The sequence below is a fragment of the Sinocyclocheilus grahami genome, unplaced genomic scaffold (genome assembly GCF_001515645.1).
Source record: "Sinocyclocheilus grahami isolate Dianchi unplaced genomic scaffold, SAMN03320097.WGS_v1.1 scaffold121.1, whole genome shotgun sequence".
NCBI classification, from domain to species: Eukaryota; Metazoa; Chordata; class Actinopteri; order Cypriniformes; family Cyprinidae; genus Sinocyclocheilus; species Sinocyclocheilus grahami.
Genome location: NW_015505300.1, coordinates 2300043 through 2314836, shown reverse-complemented (window position 1 = coordinate 2314836; position 14794 = coordinate 2300043). Strand labels below are relative to the sequence as shown.

At 38.4% G+C, this 14794-nt stretch overlaps 1 protein-coding gene across 2 annotated transcripts in view; it reads right to left on the bottom strand.

The window, feature by feature from the left end:
- Positions 1–229: 229 nt before the first annotated feature.
- LOC107589876 (phospholipid phosphatase-related protein type 5-like) overlaps positions 230–14794 on the bottom strand; it is a 36338-nt gene continuing 21773 nt past the window's right edge. For both annotated transcript variants that reach the window (XM_016278450.1, XM_016278451.1), the window contains 3 exons: positions 9201–9377; positions 5924–6058; positions 230–2271 (listed from right to left, as the gene is read on the bottom strand). In XM_016278450.1, coding sequence (XP_016133936.1) covers positions 2242–2271; positions 5924–6058; positions 9201–9377 — 342 coding nt within the window. In that variant the 3' untranslated portion in view covers positions 230–2241. The remainder of the gene's footprint in view (positions 2272–5923; positions 6059–9200; positions 9378–14794) is intronic.

The following is a 14794-nucleotide window of genomic DNA, read 5'->3' as shown; positions in this document are numbered from 1 at the left end:
TGACATTAATGAACACATTATTTTTTTACACAACAGTACATTTCAGTAAATAAACAGTAAATAAATCTAAGATAAGAAAATGTATCTTCAAACTAAATATTGTAAAAAAATATATATATATTGTAAAAAAAAAATGTAAAAAAAATTAATATAATCATATTACAGAAAATATACAGAATGACAGTGAGTCTGAGGGTAAATATTTTATTACTTTATTACTTGTCTTGGGCTTAGGGGAGATCTGCTTTCCTTTCCAATTCAGTCTCTGAGGTCATTGCCAGACCATCAACACTGCTGTCCAACATACATACAGTATGGTTATAAAAATATTTCAGGCTTTTTCGAAAAAGAAAAAAAAAATCTCTTAGGAAAAACAAAATCTTAGAGCGGAGTTGAGTTACCTCATTGCTTTCATGACTGGAACATAACCTCAAACGTATATTCTTATCCCATTCCAATGTGCATTTTTTCCCAACCCTTTTGGGTGGAAAAAACACACAACTGTCACTAGAAATAACCCTGAATTAAAGTCAATGTTGCAGGTATTGCAGTAGCTCTTTCCGAATAATTGTAAATTCAATTTATATAGCACTTTCACAATCACAAAGCAGTTTTACCAAGAGTGCCTTACAAAACCCTCAGTGAGCCAGACAAAAACTCTCTAAAAAGTTATATTCACAACTAATGACACAAACACTGGACATAAAAGGGTTCAGGATGTTCTGTAGCACATGAGTGAGATGAATTGGATAAATTATTTACATCATTAGGAGACATGGTATTTAATAATGTATTCAAGCATGAATTTGAAAATCAAATCTCATCATTGGCCAGTGAGAGATCAGACATATGCTCAGTATGGTGTAAACCTCTGCAGAATATCAATTCAACAAACACTGCAGACCTTAGATGCTGTGAGGTCTGATACAATAAAAACACATATGATTATGAAAACACAAATGTATCCTAATGCAAATATTGCCATTATATCTGTGTGAACCGACTGAGATACACTGTTTTCCAAACAATGAAGGTCTCTTTCTTTCCATCTCTATCTCTTTCACAGGTACAGGTATTATTCCAGCTCTGCCAAGAAAACAAACTGCCTTCTCTAAGCCACTAGAGACTGCGTGCTCTCAGAGGCGACATCAAGGGCAGACTCACAAATAAGCACAAACATACACACACACTCACACACACACACACACACACACACAAACACACACACACACAGACAGTGGCAACGTTAAAGCACACAAAGCGATCCTTCATACACAACCTAGAAGCCTCTTTGGGCAAAAGCCTCAGCATCTAATCTTTGTGAGTCTTGTAATCAATTGCCAGTCACAATTAAATCCATCAGCACTGCCCAAGGTGCTCTGCCATAATGACACCAAAATCAATAATTATTTCTGCTTATCACTTCATGCCCACATCAGCCCACTTTATAGACCCTGTGAAATCAAAAATTTAGTTTTTAAAGTTTATTTAGACCATGTATTTGCTACTATAAGTTTCTGGAAAACTGAACAAAGATATTGATGTCTCATCCTGTACTACACTGGGTTTTGACCAATCAGATGCTCGCTAGAATGAAAATGACCCTCCCACAATATTGTTTCCACAAGCAAGTACAAATCATAATTCATGACTGTAACATAACTAAAACCTATTGTTGATTTAAACATGCTTTAAAATACATAGAATAAAATCTGATGCAATGCTGAAACGGTCTGCTTTTCTGAAAATGTGTTGTGTTGATGTGATATGTTATGGCAGGAAAGAAAATTACAGAAAAAATTACAAAACCAGCATCAGACAAAATCATAGAAGAACCTGATTTCTATGAGGATCAACAACAATAATTCTTGTCAGACAGAAACCTCTTCAAAATTCAACAATGGACTCACAGTTGTAAATTGTACATCAGGATATGTTATACATTATACATTTCATCGGACACCATGTTGCATTTCCACATTCACTCCATACCCTGTATATTCAACCACAAAAAAAAATGCTAACAGTAATATGTTTGAATAAAAGTAGGGATGCGACCCTACCCTAACTACAGTATTTTCAAATAAAAAAAGAAAGGAGGACAAGGTGCAGACAACTTTTTCCACACACTTGAAAATATAAGTGTAAAAATAGCACATATTGACATTGGACTCAAAGTAAAAAGTTGCATCGGAGAGCAGCAACATATCCACAGCATTCTGGCTAGTGGGCTTTTCACTGTCATGTGATCTCAGCATAGGTGATGGGATTCTGAAAATCAAACAAAAAATACAGTTTAACATCTAGGCCAATCACATCACACTCATTTGTTGTCTGAATCTGTAAAATTAATTTAAAAAAAAACATTAAAATTAGGGCTGTCAATAGATTAACATTTTTAATCTAATTAATCACACCCTTTTTCTGTGATTAATCACGATTAATTGTACGATATATATACATTCTATGTACCATATAAAAGACCATATACATTGTTTCAAATGTTTATTTTGTCATCATTTACTATATCCAGCAAAGTAAACCAAAAGATTGAAAATACAGATACAGATTCAAAAATCTGTATTTTCTGCAAGCTTTTTTCAAGATAAATTTAGATGTCTTTCCAAAAAGGGACTCCAAAATGAAACTCCAAAAGGACACCAAATAACCAAATGATATAAGGAGCCCATATAAGCACATATGAAAGAAAAAAAAAATCTGAATTGTATAGTATGTGTACAGTGCAACAGCAAAAAGCTTTTTTACATTTTAAAGAAGTCAAGTTGCGATACCGAACAGGACCACATGGTGATGCTAAAAAAAACCTAAACCAACCGCCTGCTGACTGCATATATCTACTACAGTACACGGATCCATTTCGTATAACTAAGCACAGCAACATACACATGACAAATCAAAACATTATCGCGAATGTGTGTGGAAACAACGTGAATGTACGGAAATGTCTGTGCCTGTGCATAAATACAATGTGCGATCAGTGCATCAGCTCATACACGCATGATTATAATGGACTCAAGAGTGCTTACTGTATGACTCCTATACGCCACCGCAATCATCTCTATCTTGATTGCAGTCTTCATCCATCAAAACTTTATTAGTGAGACACTGGTTATCCAGTCAAGAAAACATATTTTGTATGTGTTGTGTTAACAATCCGTTCAGTCTGTACTTCACACAGCACGACGTGTGAGGGCTCGCGCTCTTCAGAGACAATCACAGAATATGACAGAGCTCGTGTTTAAAAGCGAAACACACTGGAATGAATAATTCACAAAAAATGCAACGCGAGTCTCTGTTCTCTCTGCAATCTCTGATGTAATCAGCCTGGTTTCCTTTATATTAGCGCTGTTTTGGACAGATTGTTTGAATGCATTCGCTTTCTGGATCATTGGACTGAAAACTTTCCCGGAGTTTAGCGGCTTAAAATGATCTGATCGCAAGCAGAGAAGCAAAACTGGGTTAAAGGGTTAGAATAGAAATTGTGCTTCAATAATTTTGCGTTAATTGCGTTAAATTATTTTAACGTGTTAAGTATTGTAAAATTAATCGCATGCGTTAACGCCCGTTGACAGCCCTAATTAAAATACAATTCATACATACAATCATTTCAATATGAGGTGTACTGTATAATATGACATGCTGACCATGTTTTTGATGTCTGAATTAAAATATTTCTCAGCATAAGCTCTGAAATGACAGGGTGATACAACTGTCCTAATATCATAATATCACAAAAATGTTATTTAACCACATGGTGTCTTGTGAATTATTGTGTTGTTTTTATCAGCTGTTTGAACTCTGACGGCACCCATTCACTGCAGAGGATCCATTGGTGAGCAAGTGATGCAATGCTAATTTTTTTCCAAATCTGTTCTATTGAGGAAACAAATTCATCTACATCTTGGATGGCCTCAGGATGAGGCTTTTGGGTGTACTGTTTCTTTAAGATATGCAAATATATTAAGGTGTAAAAATAATGTTACATTATATGGTAAATATGGTACTTTTTACTGTATTTTAAGTTGAAAATTTCTTAATAAATGGTATAAAAAATTCAAAACCATATGAAAACAACATGACTAAAAATATTACATTCCTAAGAATTTGGTACTTGTTTTAAACTTGATTTTTAAAGATTTTTGGTGTTTGAGACTCAAGGAGTGTTAAAGTCACTTGAGCATGAGTTGCTTTTCTACCTCTCCATTTCATTGCAAAGTTAAAGACCTAGCGCACACTTTTCTAAGGCTGTGGGGATAAGTAATAACTACCTTAAAGATTAATGACGTAGCCTTGAAATAACCAAGTGTGGTGTGAATGCTAGCCATGCATGCAGGTGCACACTGTATGTCTTGGGCTTACACGTAATCTTGATGAACTGCCTCACGGAGCCCCTGGGCTCACCCTTATATGAATCCAAAATGAACCCTGGGAAGTCATATTGAACTATTAATCAAAAATGGGTGGGACTCCTGTTGATTGTGATGCATAACGGACTTCAAAGGCGACAATATCTGCTACCAGACTGTGGGTTCATGACCTCAAGGGGACCAACTACCTGTTGAATATTGTATGGCAGCCCTGCTGAACAATGGTGTTGAATACTGAAACTATCAGCAGTGTATATCTGATCTGTGGACAGCGAGGTATAAACATCAGTCAGTGGATGATATTGAGGATGGAAGGTGAAGTGGAAAACATGGGATTTAAAATCATATGCTTGTAAACCTGGAAATAAACAACATTAAAAAGGTGTGCAAGTGTAATCCAACATTTTAGTTCAGAATCAGCATGTAGAAGTGATATATTCAGCTAGATGTGCCTATTTTTTCCGAGACTGGAAGATAAACCCACTGACTAACTCTGATCTCTTGTGACACAGATACAAGAAATTCCTGCCTTAGGCAAAGCAGCCAAATGAACATACTGAAAAGAAATAATGGGATTTACTAGGGAAGAACATTTAACATTCAGAACATAATACTCAGTATCCAAAGGCTGTTCAATGTGATGGCTGTCCTCAAAAGTATTTTATTATTCTATAAAAGTAACTGAAGTGAACTGAGATTGAGTTCAGCGCTCAAAAAATAAGCTAAAATGAAAGGACTGTTTATCAAACAGTTGTTATTCCTCGGGATTTCATCTCTGATTACTGACATTTTTAAGCCCCTTTATCAAAAATGTGTGTTTCCATTTAAGGTTTTAAATTCATAGCCATACAGTAAGAGTTAAAATTGTAATGCTGCAAACTAAAAACTGCCACAGGCAAAGTCAAAAAATGACCCACATAAAGCTGAAATGTTGTTTTGATCATTTTTCAAGTGCGGATGAATGATCTTGTATGAGCCATATGTAAGAAGCTCATCTTAGAGTTAAGGCTCTTCACACCAAGGACAGTAAGTAACTATGATAACTATAAAAGTCAAAGTCCACCACCACAACTTTAACGATACTGGCACAGAGGAACAATGTCGCTAGAATCAATTTCAGATTAAGTTTCAGAACATTTTTTTTCCAGCTGATGGATGAAAAAAAATAATGACAGTCAATCAGAATTCATCACCTTTAAAGAATTTGCAAAGAGTAACTGCAGCACGCACTTAATATAAACAGAATGTTAATGTCCGTTGGTGTGGATGTTAATATAGTTATCGTTACCAGTATTTTTACAGTTATTGTTGTTGGTATGAACAGCCAAGATGAATATTTGGTGCACAAAAACTGGTGCGTTAAAGATTTTAATTTAGATTCATGTTTTTGGTCGCATGCCCAGAGCTGCTGCTGTTACATGAAACTACGACTTAGTGGCGCTTACGAATGGACTATTTTGCAAAGTGACAGCGAATATCAGAGAAACAATCGAGAACCTGCTATCTTGTGTCTTTATATGCTTGTGTTTGAATACCTGGGACGCTATGTATTTCTCCATTGTGTGCTCCATCCTGGTCTGAGTGATCATGGGACCACTGGACACACTCTCCTCCGGCGGTATCTCATCCAGTAAGGGCTTCCCTTTGAAATGTTTCACCACACACACCACCTAACACAAAAGCGCCCGTAGGGAAAACAAAAGGAAAGAGGAACGTTTTACACCTCTGAAAGGCTTTTTGTAGCACACATACACATGTATGGCTTTTTTCAGGCTGTAAATGATGATTTATGTAAGTCTTGAAAGGACAAAGATGCTCGCATGACTTGTTGCCCAAAGTAAAAAGGCTCTGTGCTCTTTAGGGAGGGAGGAAACATGCAAGTTCATGTCCTGGAGGAGATTCATCCATTATCGGACCAAAATTAATACTTTCAATGAGACACTACAGGCAATGCTCTGCCTCTGAAAGACTGCAGCATAGCGCAAGGGGGAGTTTCAGTAGAGGACATCTTAGGGTGTTCTACACTCCCAAAGCCTTGAACTAAACAGATGGAGGAAATTCATTTTCTGTGAATTAATTATCTGTGCTGCCCTTACCATTTTATAAACCATATGCAGCAGGGCTCAACAATAAAGATGAAGCTGGGCCAGACTGAGAGGTTCTGTCACTCGTGTGAGACTGCTCTGTTGTCATTGTCTTTTGTTTGTTGATCATGTCAAATACATTTTATGCCTAATAAATAAAATATATATATATATATTTTTTTTTTGTGATGTACTGAACATTGTTGTCCAACAGTTGGCTTAACCACTTTACTTAAAGCCTTTATATAATGCATTATAAATGTAGTCTTAATGCACTAATTATGCCTTGTAATGCACCTTGTAATGCGCCGAATTATAACCACAGTTATAATACACAGGTCACTGAATCAGTTACTCAATCAATTCATTCAAAATTATGATTTGTTTAGAACAAAGAGTGAATATAGAAGTGAGTATTTTTTAATAACTAAATAATTTAGGTAACATTTTACAATAAGGTTGTATTAGTTAACATTAGTTAATGCATAAGTTAACATGAACTAACAATGAACAACGCCACTGTTCAGGATTACTTAATTTTTTGTTAATGTTAACTTACGCATATACTAATGCATCTCTTCACATTAACAGCTTAATTAGTTAACATGAACTACCAATGAACTATGGCTGTAAATAGCTTTATTTATTTATTTATGTATGTATTTATTGTAATGCTAATTTATACTACATATGTACACATAAGTTTATGTAGCAGCTAACACACAAAGGATGAATAATGCTAATTCACCATTTGGGCACAGATTTGAGCTATTGGTAAATTTAATTCTAAGGTGGAAACAATCTGAACATCAATTGATATGTTATTCATGTTTGTAGACTGTTTATTAACATGACTTGTTACTAACAATGTATTTACAGTGGGTACAGAAAAGAATCACCCCCTTTAAAATAATCAAATTCTGTTGCTTTGCAACCTGAAATGAAGACGGACACAGTTTTTGTTTTATCCAGCTATATTTACTCTGGATAACTTATAACATGCAAGTGAAAGATATAACACCAACAAAAAAAAAAGACAATAATAAATAATTTTATTTTTAAAAGAGAGTTGGAAAAAGGATCACCCCCCTCCTAAAAATGAATTGTAAACTCAATCAGGTGTAGCTAATCACGTTCTCAATGGTACACAAAGCCAATTGACTTTCAACTGTGATCAGCTGTGGTCAACAATATCACAAATTATCCACAAATGTGGCTTGTATGGGAGGGTTGCAAGAAAAAAGCCACTCCTCAAGAAAAGCCATATGTAGTCATGACTGAGCTTTTGCACCTTGAAGATTCCGAAGCAGGTGAGACTATAAGTTAATTAGGCTATTTGGCCTCAACACCAAAAGATATGTCTGGCGGAAATCAAATACAGCACACCATCCAAATAACAGCATTCCTCCAGTAAAGCACGGAGGTGGAAATGTCCTGTTATGGGGGTGTTTCTCTGCAGCAGGGACTGGAGCACTTGTCAGGATAGAAGAAAAAATGGATGGGGCAAAATACCGTCAAATTCTTGAGGAAAATCTGCTGCCCTCTGCCAGAAATTATTTTAAAGATTATTTTCTATACCCACTGTATGAAGGGAATTTGTGAACCTTATTGTAAAGTGTACACTAGAACAACATTAAAAGCTAAAATATTCAAGAGCTCGACATTTGCAAGGGCATTGCAATACATTTAGTTAAGCACAAACTGTTGTTCCCTTTTACTGCATCCTGATGATGTGATGCATTATAAGATTTGATCTGACCATGAGTTTGATGGCTATATTCACCTTCCTCCCTGCACCCCCTCCCCCAACCCACCCAAACAGCAGAAATAGGTCAGTGCACATCTTGTACAGTATGACTACAGCACCACAGAAATTAAAATATCCATGCTTCCACAAACTCACTCACAATGCTGTTATGCCTAATGTGAGGCAAGCAGGCATGAGCTGATGTGTGACCCTTCTCTAACGGTCACAATGGGTTTCTCATCTTCACTGTGCATTCTTTACACAACAGTGTGCCCAGCACAGCACAAACTGTAGTGTTTTATTGAAGAGGAAGCTACAAATGTGCCCTATTCTGTGGCCTGACCTAATTACCTAGCCATATGTAATTTCTTCTTGATTGTAAAACTTTACTTCATGAATTATGCTTTTATTATTACTTTTAATTCATCAAAGAATCCTGAAAACGGTTCCTACAAGAATATTAAGCAGCACAACTTTCAACATTGATAATAATAATAATAAATGTTTCTTGAGCACAAAATCAGCATATTAGAATGATTTCTGAAGGATCGTGTGATACTGAAGACTGCAGTAATGACTGCTAAAAATTTAACTTTGCCATCACAGGAATACATTACATTTTAAAATAAATTAATATAGAACACAGTTATTTTAAATTGTAATAATATTTCACAATATTCCTGTTTTTACTGTATTTTTGGTCAAATAAATGCAGCCATAAGAGACTTCTTCCAAAAATATTTCAAAAAATTGTACCCACCCCAAACTTTTGAACGATAATTGCTATAATGAAACATTATATTATTAAAAGCATCCTCACAAAATAACCACAAACAGTTAATTAAAATCACTCAGTACTCGCATTTGTAAAAATTCAATAAGATCAACAACTGAATGAATCAACAAGTATGCATCTTCACGTAAGTATGCATATGAATTGCATTTGAACCTTTACTATTAGTGTGTCAGAAGTGACCTCACCATAAAAACAGCAATGGCTCCTCCGATGATGAAGCCAGAAATGACATCAGACCAGTGGTTGCGGTACTCCACCACTCGATTAATCCCAGTTAGTAAGGCCAGACAAATGAGCCCCAGAGAGAGCACCGGTTTGGCCAGCCGTGTCCCTTTGGCCTTCACCGAGCATGTGATGTACATCTGAGGAAAAAACAGAGCACTCTGTAATACATCTTCATCCTAACAGCTGTGTAAATGCTTTTCATAGCTCATTCATTCCCTGCTCACGTGTGGGGATGTTTGTCTGAAAACACAGGTTTTAGTTTGACCATTTAAACAGTGGCGTTCACAATAATAAACTGCACATTAACATGCACCAATTACTCTGATCAGTGTATGTAAACATTTGAATGTGTCTAATGCTGTTGCAGGTGCATTGCAAATGAAATACATATCCATGGTTCAGCTACATCGTTTCATTTATCCAAGACATTGGCACTGACTGGAAGGGTGGAATTTGAAGGCAAGTCTGGTGGTATTTGAAGGCGACCTGCTTTGCTTTTGTCCTGAATCAAGCCTCGGGGGAAAGAGGGAAAGAGGGAAGGTGGCATTCATCTCACTGGGAGGATTTGATCAAGTACAACTATTAATTTCTTGAGCAAGGAGCACCAGCAGCATTCTTCCAAGCTTCCTTTTAATTGTTCCTGAGGAAGTTCAGATTTTATAGGTCTAGGGATACACTGATTAAAATTCTGACCAATGCGATAAGCTGATAATTCTTTCCATGAAATGGCCAATTAACGATAAATGGTCGATACTAAAAATTAAAAATTAAAAGTCAATCATTTGAAATGTTGCAAGTGATTTAGGCTTCACAACTTTATAATGTACAGTATGGAAAATGGATATTTAGATTTGCTCAAGATTACATTTAACAGTTTTATTACATTATTAGTGATGTTTTAGACATTAACTTTAAGTGAGCGTTTGATGATGACAAAGATCATCTAAATGTATAATTAAGTGTAAGCATGTGCAATTAAATATCCGATATCATACGATAATAATTTCAAAATTCAACTATGTAACCAATGTGTAAACACTACCAGGGTTTCTGCAGAGTTTATGATGGTAAGTTTAAGACTTTTTAAGACCTTTTTTTTTAGACCAAGTAAAGAAAATATTCTCATCTTCAAACAAATTTCTTCAAACATCATCTCATATTCAAACAAAAAATGTCAGATCTTTTTAAGACCTGCAGAAACCCTGACATTACTTACTCATTCTTATCTAATTCAAAACTCACTTTTTTTTAACCAAAAAAGCAGATATGAAGATTTGTTTCATTTAACCTCAATGTGAGCTAGATGCAAACTGTCAGTGTTCTGACATATTTTAGAGCTTTTAAATTTGTACTTTTGTGCTACACTGGACAAAGATAACAGGAAATGGGATTGGAACAAGGGTGAATGATTAAATAGTGACAGAATTATGATTTTCAGGTGAAGTGCCAATTTGATATTCCATCACAGGCATAATGAGGTAATTAAGTAATAGAGCAGCCCTTAGGCATGCTGGATCTATTGATTCTCCTCCTAACCTCTAACTCTGTGACACAATGACATTTGCATAGGACAGATGAAAAACAAAATCGGTCTATAAGGAAGTTATTCATTTTATTATTGTCATTGGAACCAATTAATCTCCTAGAAGACCAGTTTGGACTGTTTACCATCTGCCTTGAGGCTGTTAGCATTAAAACATGCCTATTCCGAATGTAAATCATTTATGATTTATTGAATGACTGGAGTCATGCTGAGTAATTAATTTGATTGGCATGATTAAGGTTTCAAGGTTGCTAGGAGAAATATGTACTTACATGATTCTTATTTATTTATTTATTTCCATGTCTTGCTACAGACATTTCTGGCATTGGACAAAATGCTGTGTACATTAACTCGTGACATTGCCTAATGTCTAATGGATCTGACTTTGTGTGACTTTTTAGATGCATTTCTACAAAGCTTTGGATTGCATTAAAGGGGTCATATGATGCTATTTTAAAGATCATTATTTTGTGTATTTGGTGTAACAGAATATGTTGACATGCTTTAATGTTCAAAAAACACATTATTTTTCAAATACTGTACATTATTGTAGGTCCTCTATGCCCCGCCTCTCTCAAGCACGTCGTTTTCAACAAAGCCCCCTCCTTTGACAAGCGCAGTCTGCTCTGATTGGCCAACTGACCCAGTGCATTGTGATTGGCCGAACACCACAAGCATGAGTCGGAAATGTAAAGCCCCTTACCATAATCGCGAGCTTCAAGCTTTCAAAGTAAATATCAAGACAGTTAATAATGTCGTTAGTTTTACCATCAGTTCAAGCCCGAAAGGGCAACAGAGTCGCGTGACAGACACAGTGATGATGCAGTACACAAGCCGCGCTTAAGACAGCTGACGTGCTATGATTTCTGACAGGCAGTTCACTCTCCTGTGATGTGACCCTGTTCCCCTCACACACACACACACACACACACATGACGTGTTACTCTGTGCTGTGCAAAACTCCACATTTGAACAGTCAATAGCAAATACTTAAACTAGTAACAGAACATACTTACAGTCGCTGATTCAGAAGCGCCAGATTGTCATATCAAAGTCGGAATTGACCTTTTTTTTTTTTAGAAATAGCCTTTGTGCACAGCCAGCCTTGTACTCTTCTAGGTTCAAAAACTGTCGTCCATAAAATGCGTTGCACAAATTAGAACATCTGGGTTGTGCTGTTCTGTTGTAAATATATCTTAACCAATAATTCCTAATTGCATCTATTTCCGGAAGGCCAAATAAAGTGCTTTTGCTTTCGTATTGAATCACACAGCGTCTCCTTGACATGGCTGCATCAACACTGCTGTTTCTGAAACCACGCCTTCTTTCTTTGCGAGCATATTTGGGCGGCATTATGCTAATATTTCCACATAGTGATGTAGATATGTGGGGGCGTGTTAGAACGAGACGTTTTAGGTAGGCGTGGCTGACTCTTAGCTTTTATAAAGAATATCTCTTTGGATTTGAGACTTTAGTCTTTGCAACTTTACAGATCTTCTTTATGCACCAAGAGCTTGTAACACTCCAAAGAGAAAGGAAAACTTGAATTCGCATCATATGACCCCTTTAAATCAGGGCTGCTAAATCCTGCTCCTTTAGGGCCAATGCGCTACAGAGTTTAGCTCCAATATACCTGCCTGGAAGTTAGTTAGTAATCCTGAAGACCTTGATTAGGAGATACAGGTATGTTTAACTGGGGTTGGAGCTGGAGGACAGTGGCCCTTCAGGAGCAGGATTGGACACCCCTGTATTAAATCATACAGATCACCTCAGATGTTTACATGATCGAAAATCAGAGAGCTAGGCAAAGCAACTTAAAGACTTCGGGAAAATCTATTTTCTGTGTCCAAAATGAGTGCTATGTAGATGGGTGTAATGTGGTGTTTGGGTTTTGTTTCATGTTCATGTTTTCCATGTCTTTTATTTTGTAATCGTTTCCTGCTGTTAGTGTCATGCTTCCCTTGCCTCATGTCTCTCTGCCTTGTGTATGTGTCATGTTCTGATTGGTTGTCCTAGTCATGTGTCTTGTTTCCCATTGGTTTGTTCTTGTCATGTGAACCTCATTGTCTGATATAAGTAGCCATCATGTTCCCATAGTCTTCGTCGTGTATTGATGTTGTAACCCGCTGTCGGTGAGTCTAGTCTGTTCATGCCTCATCTGTTCATGCCTCGTCTGTTCATGCCTCGTCAGTTCATGCCTCGTCAAGTCTGTTCATGCCTAGTCAAGTCAAGTCAAGTCAAGTCTGTTCATGTCAAGTCAAGCCTGTTCATGTCAAGTCAAGTCACGGATTATTGTTGGGATGTTTGGATCACCTTTGTAAATAAACTGCACTTGGGTTCTCACTTATGCTCGCCTTCAGTGGACTAATTCGTTACAGAATACACGACCACCCTAAAATGAACCCAGCAGTTGTTCGTCTCCTCCGCCTTCGTCAAGGTGATCAGGCTATTGAGGACTATATTATTGAGTTTCTTGAACTTTCTAACCATGTGGATTTTAATGACGTGGCGCTCAAAGACATTTTTCGTCATGGATTATACGAGCCCATTTGCTCCCAGCTTCCTGGGGGAAAGGTTCACTGGTCCCTTGCCGAGTATATAGACTTTGCTCTGCGGTTGAGTGGATCTGCTTTCACTGTGGGTGTCATGGAGAAGGAACAGGACACTTCCCAAAAGTCTGCTCACGTCATGCCTGCCAAGCCTAAGCCTGTTCACGTCATGCCTGCTACTCCAGGGTCTGTTCACGTCATGTCTGCTATGCCAAAGCCTGCTCACATCATGTCTGCCAAGCCAAAGCCTCCTAACGTCACGCCTGCTACTCCAGGACCTGCTCACATCATGCCAGTTAAGTCAAAGTTTACTCATGTCATATCTATCAAGTCAGAACCTGTTCACTTCATGTCTGCCAAGCCAGAGTCTGCTAACGTCATGTCTGCTACCCCAGGGTCTGCTCACGTCACGTCTGCCAAGCCAGAGCTTGCTCACGTCATGCTGACACATCAAGAGATTCTTCACAAAATGGCCGCCCTTCTAGAGTCTCGTCACGTCTCAACTGATCTTCCAGAGTCTCGTCATGACATGGCCGCCATTTCAGTGTCTGTTCACGTTAAGCCTGAGTCCCCAGCCAAGATGACCACCACCAAGATGGCCGCCCCGCCTGAGTACCCGGCCAAGATGGCCGCCACGCCTGAGTCGGACGCAGAGCTTGGGCTTGGACTGAAAGGTCTGATTGCGAGTGTGATGGACCCACCTCTGATGTCAGTGCGAGCTGCAGGCACCCCTGGTAAAATCAGCGCTCTCAAGCCCCGCCATCTTAGAGGTCATGTCACACTCTGCTGCCCTTCCTGTAATGGCGGTCACCATTTTGAGCGTGTGGGCTGCACACTGCGCTCCAGAGTCGTCTCCTGTCCACGAGTCTGCTCCTGGGGCCTCTCCTGTCCACAAGTCCGCTCCAGAGGACTCTTCTGTCTATGAATTTGCCTCAGAGGCCTCTCCTGTCTATGAATCTGCCCCAGTGGCCTCTCCTGCTTATGAGTCTGTCCCTGAGGCCTTTTCTATCCATGAGTCTGCACCAAGGGCCTTTCCTGTGCATGAATCCGCTGCAGAATCTCTAGAGGTGGCGGCATCCACTCCAGAACCTCCTGAGGTGGTGGCGTCCGCTTCCGAACTCACTGACTGCCCTGTCACGGGCACAGAGACTGCTCACAAACTCACAGACTGTCTTGTCATGGCCACGGAGGCCGTTCACGAACTCACTGTCTGCCCTGTCACGGCCACAGAGGCTGTTCACAAACTCACAGATTGCCCTGTCACGGCCACAGAGGCCGTTCACGAACTCACAAACTGTCTTGTCACGGCCACGGAGGCCGTTCACAAACTCACTGCCTGCCCTGTCACAGCCATGGAGGCCGTCCATGAACTTACTGTCTACCCTGTCATGACTATGGAGGCCGTTCATGAACTCACTGTCTGTCCTGTTACGGCCATGGAGGCCGTTCATGAACTCATTGT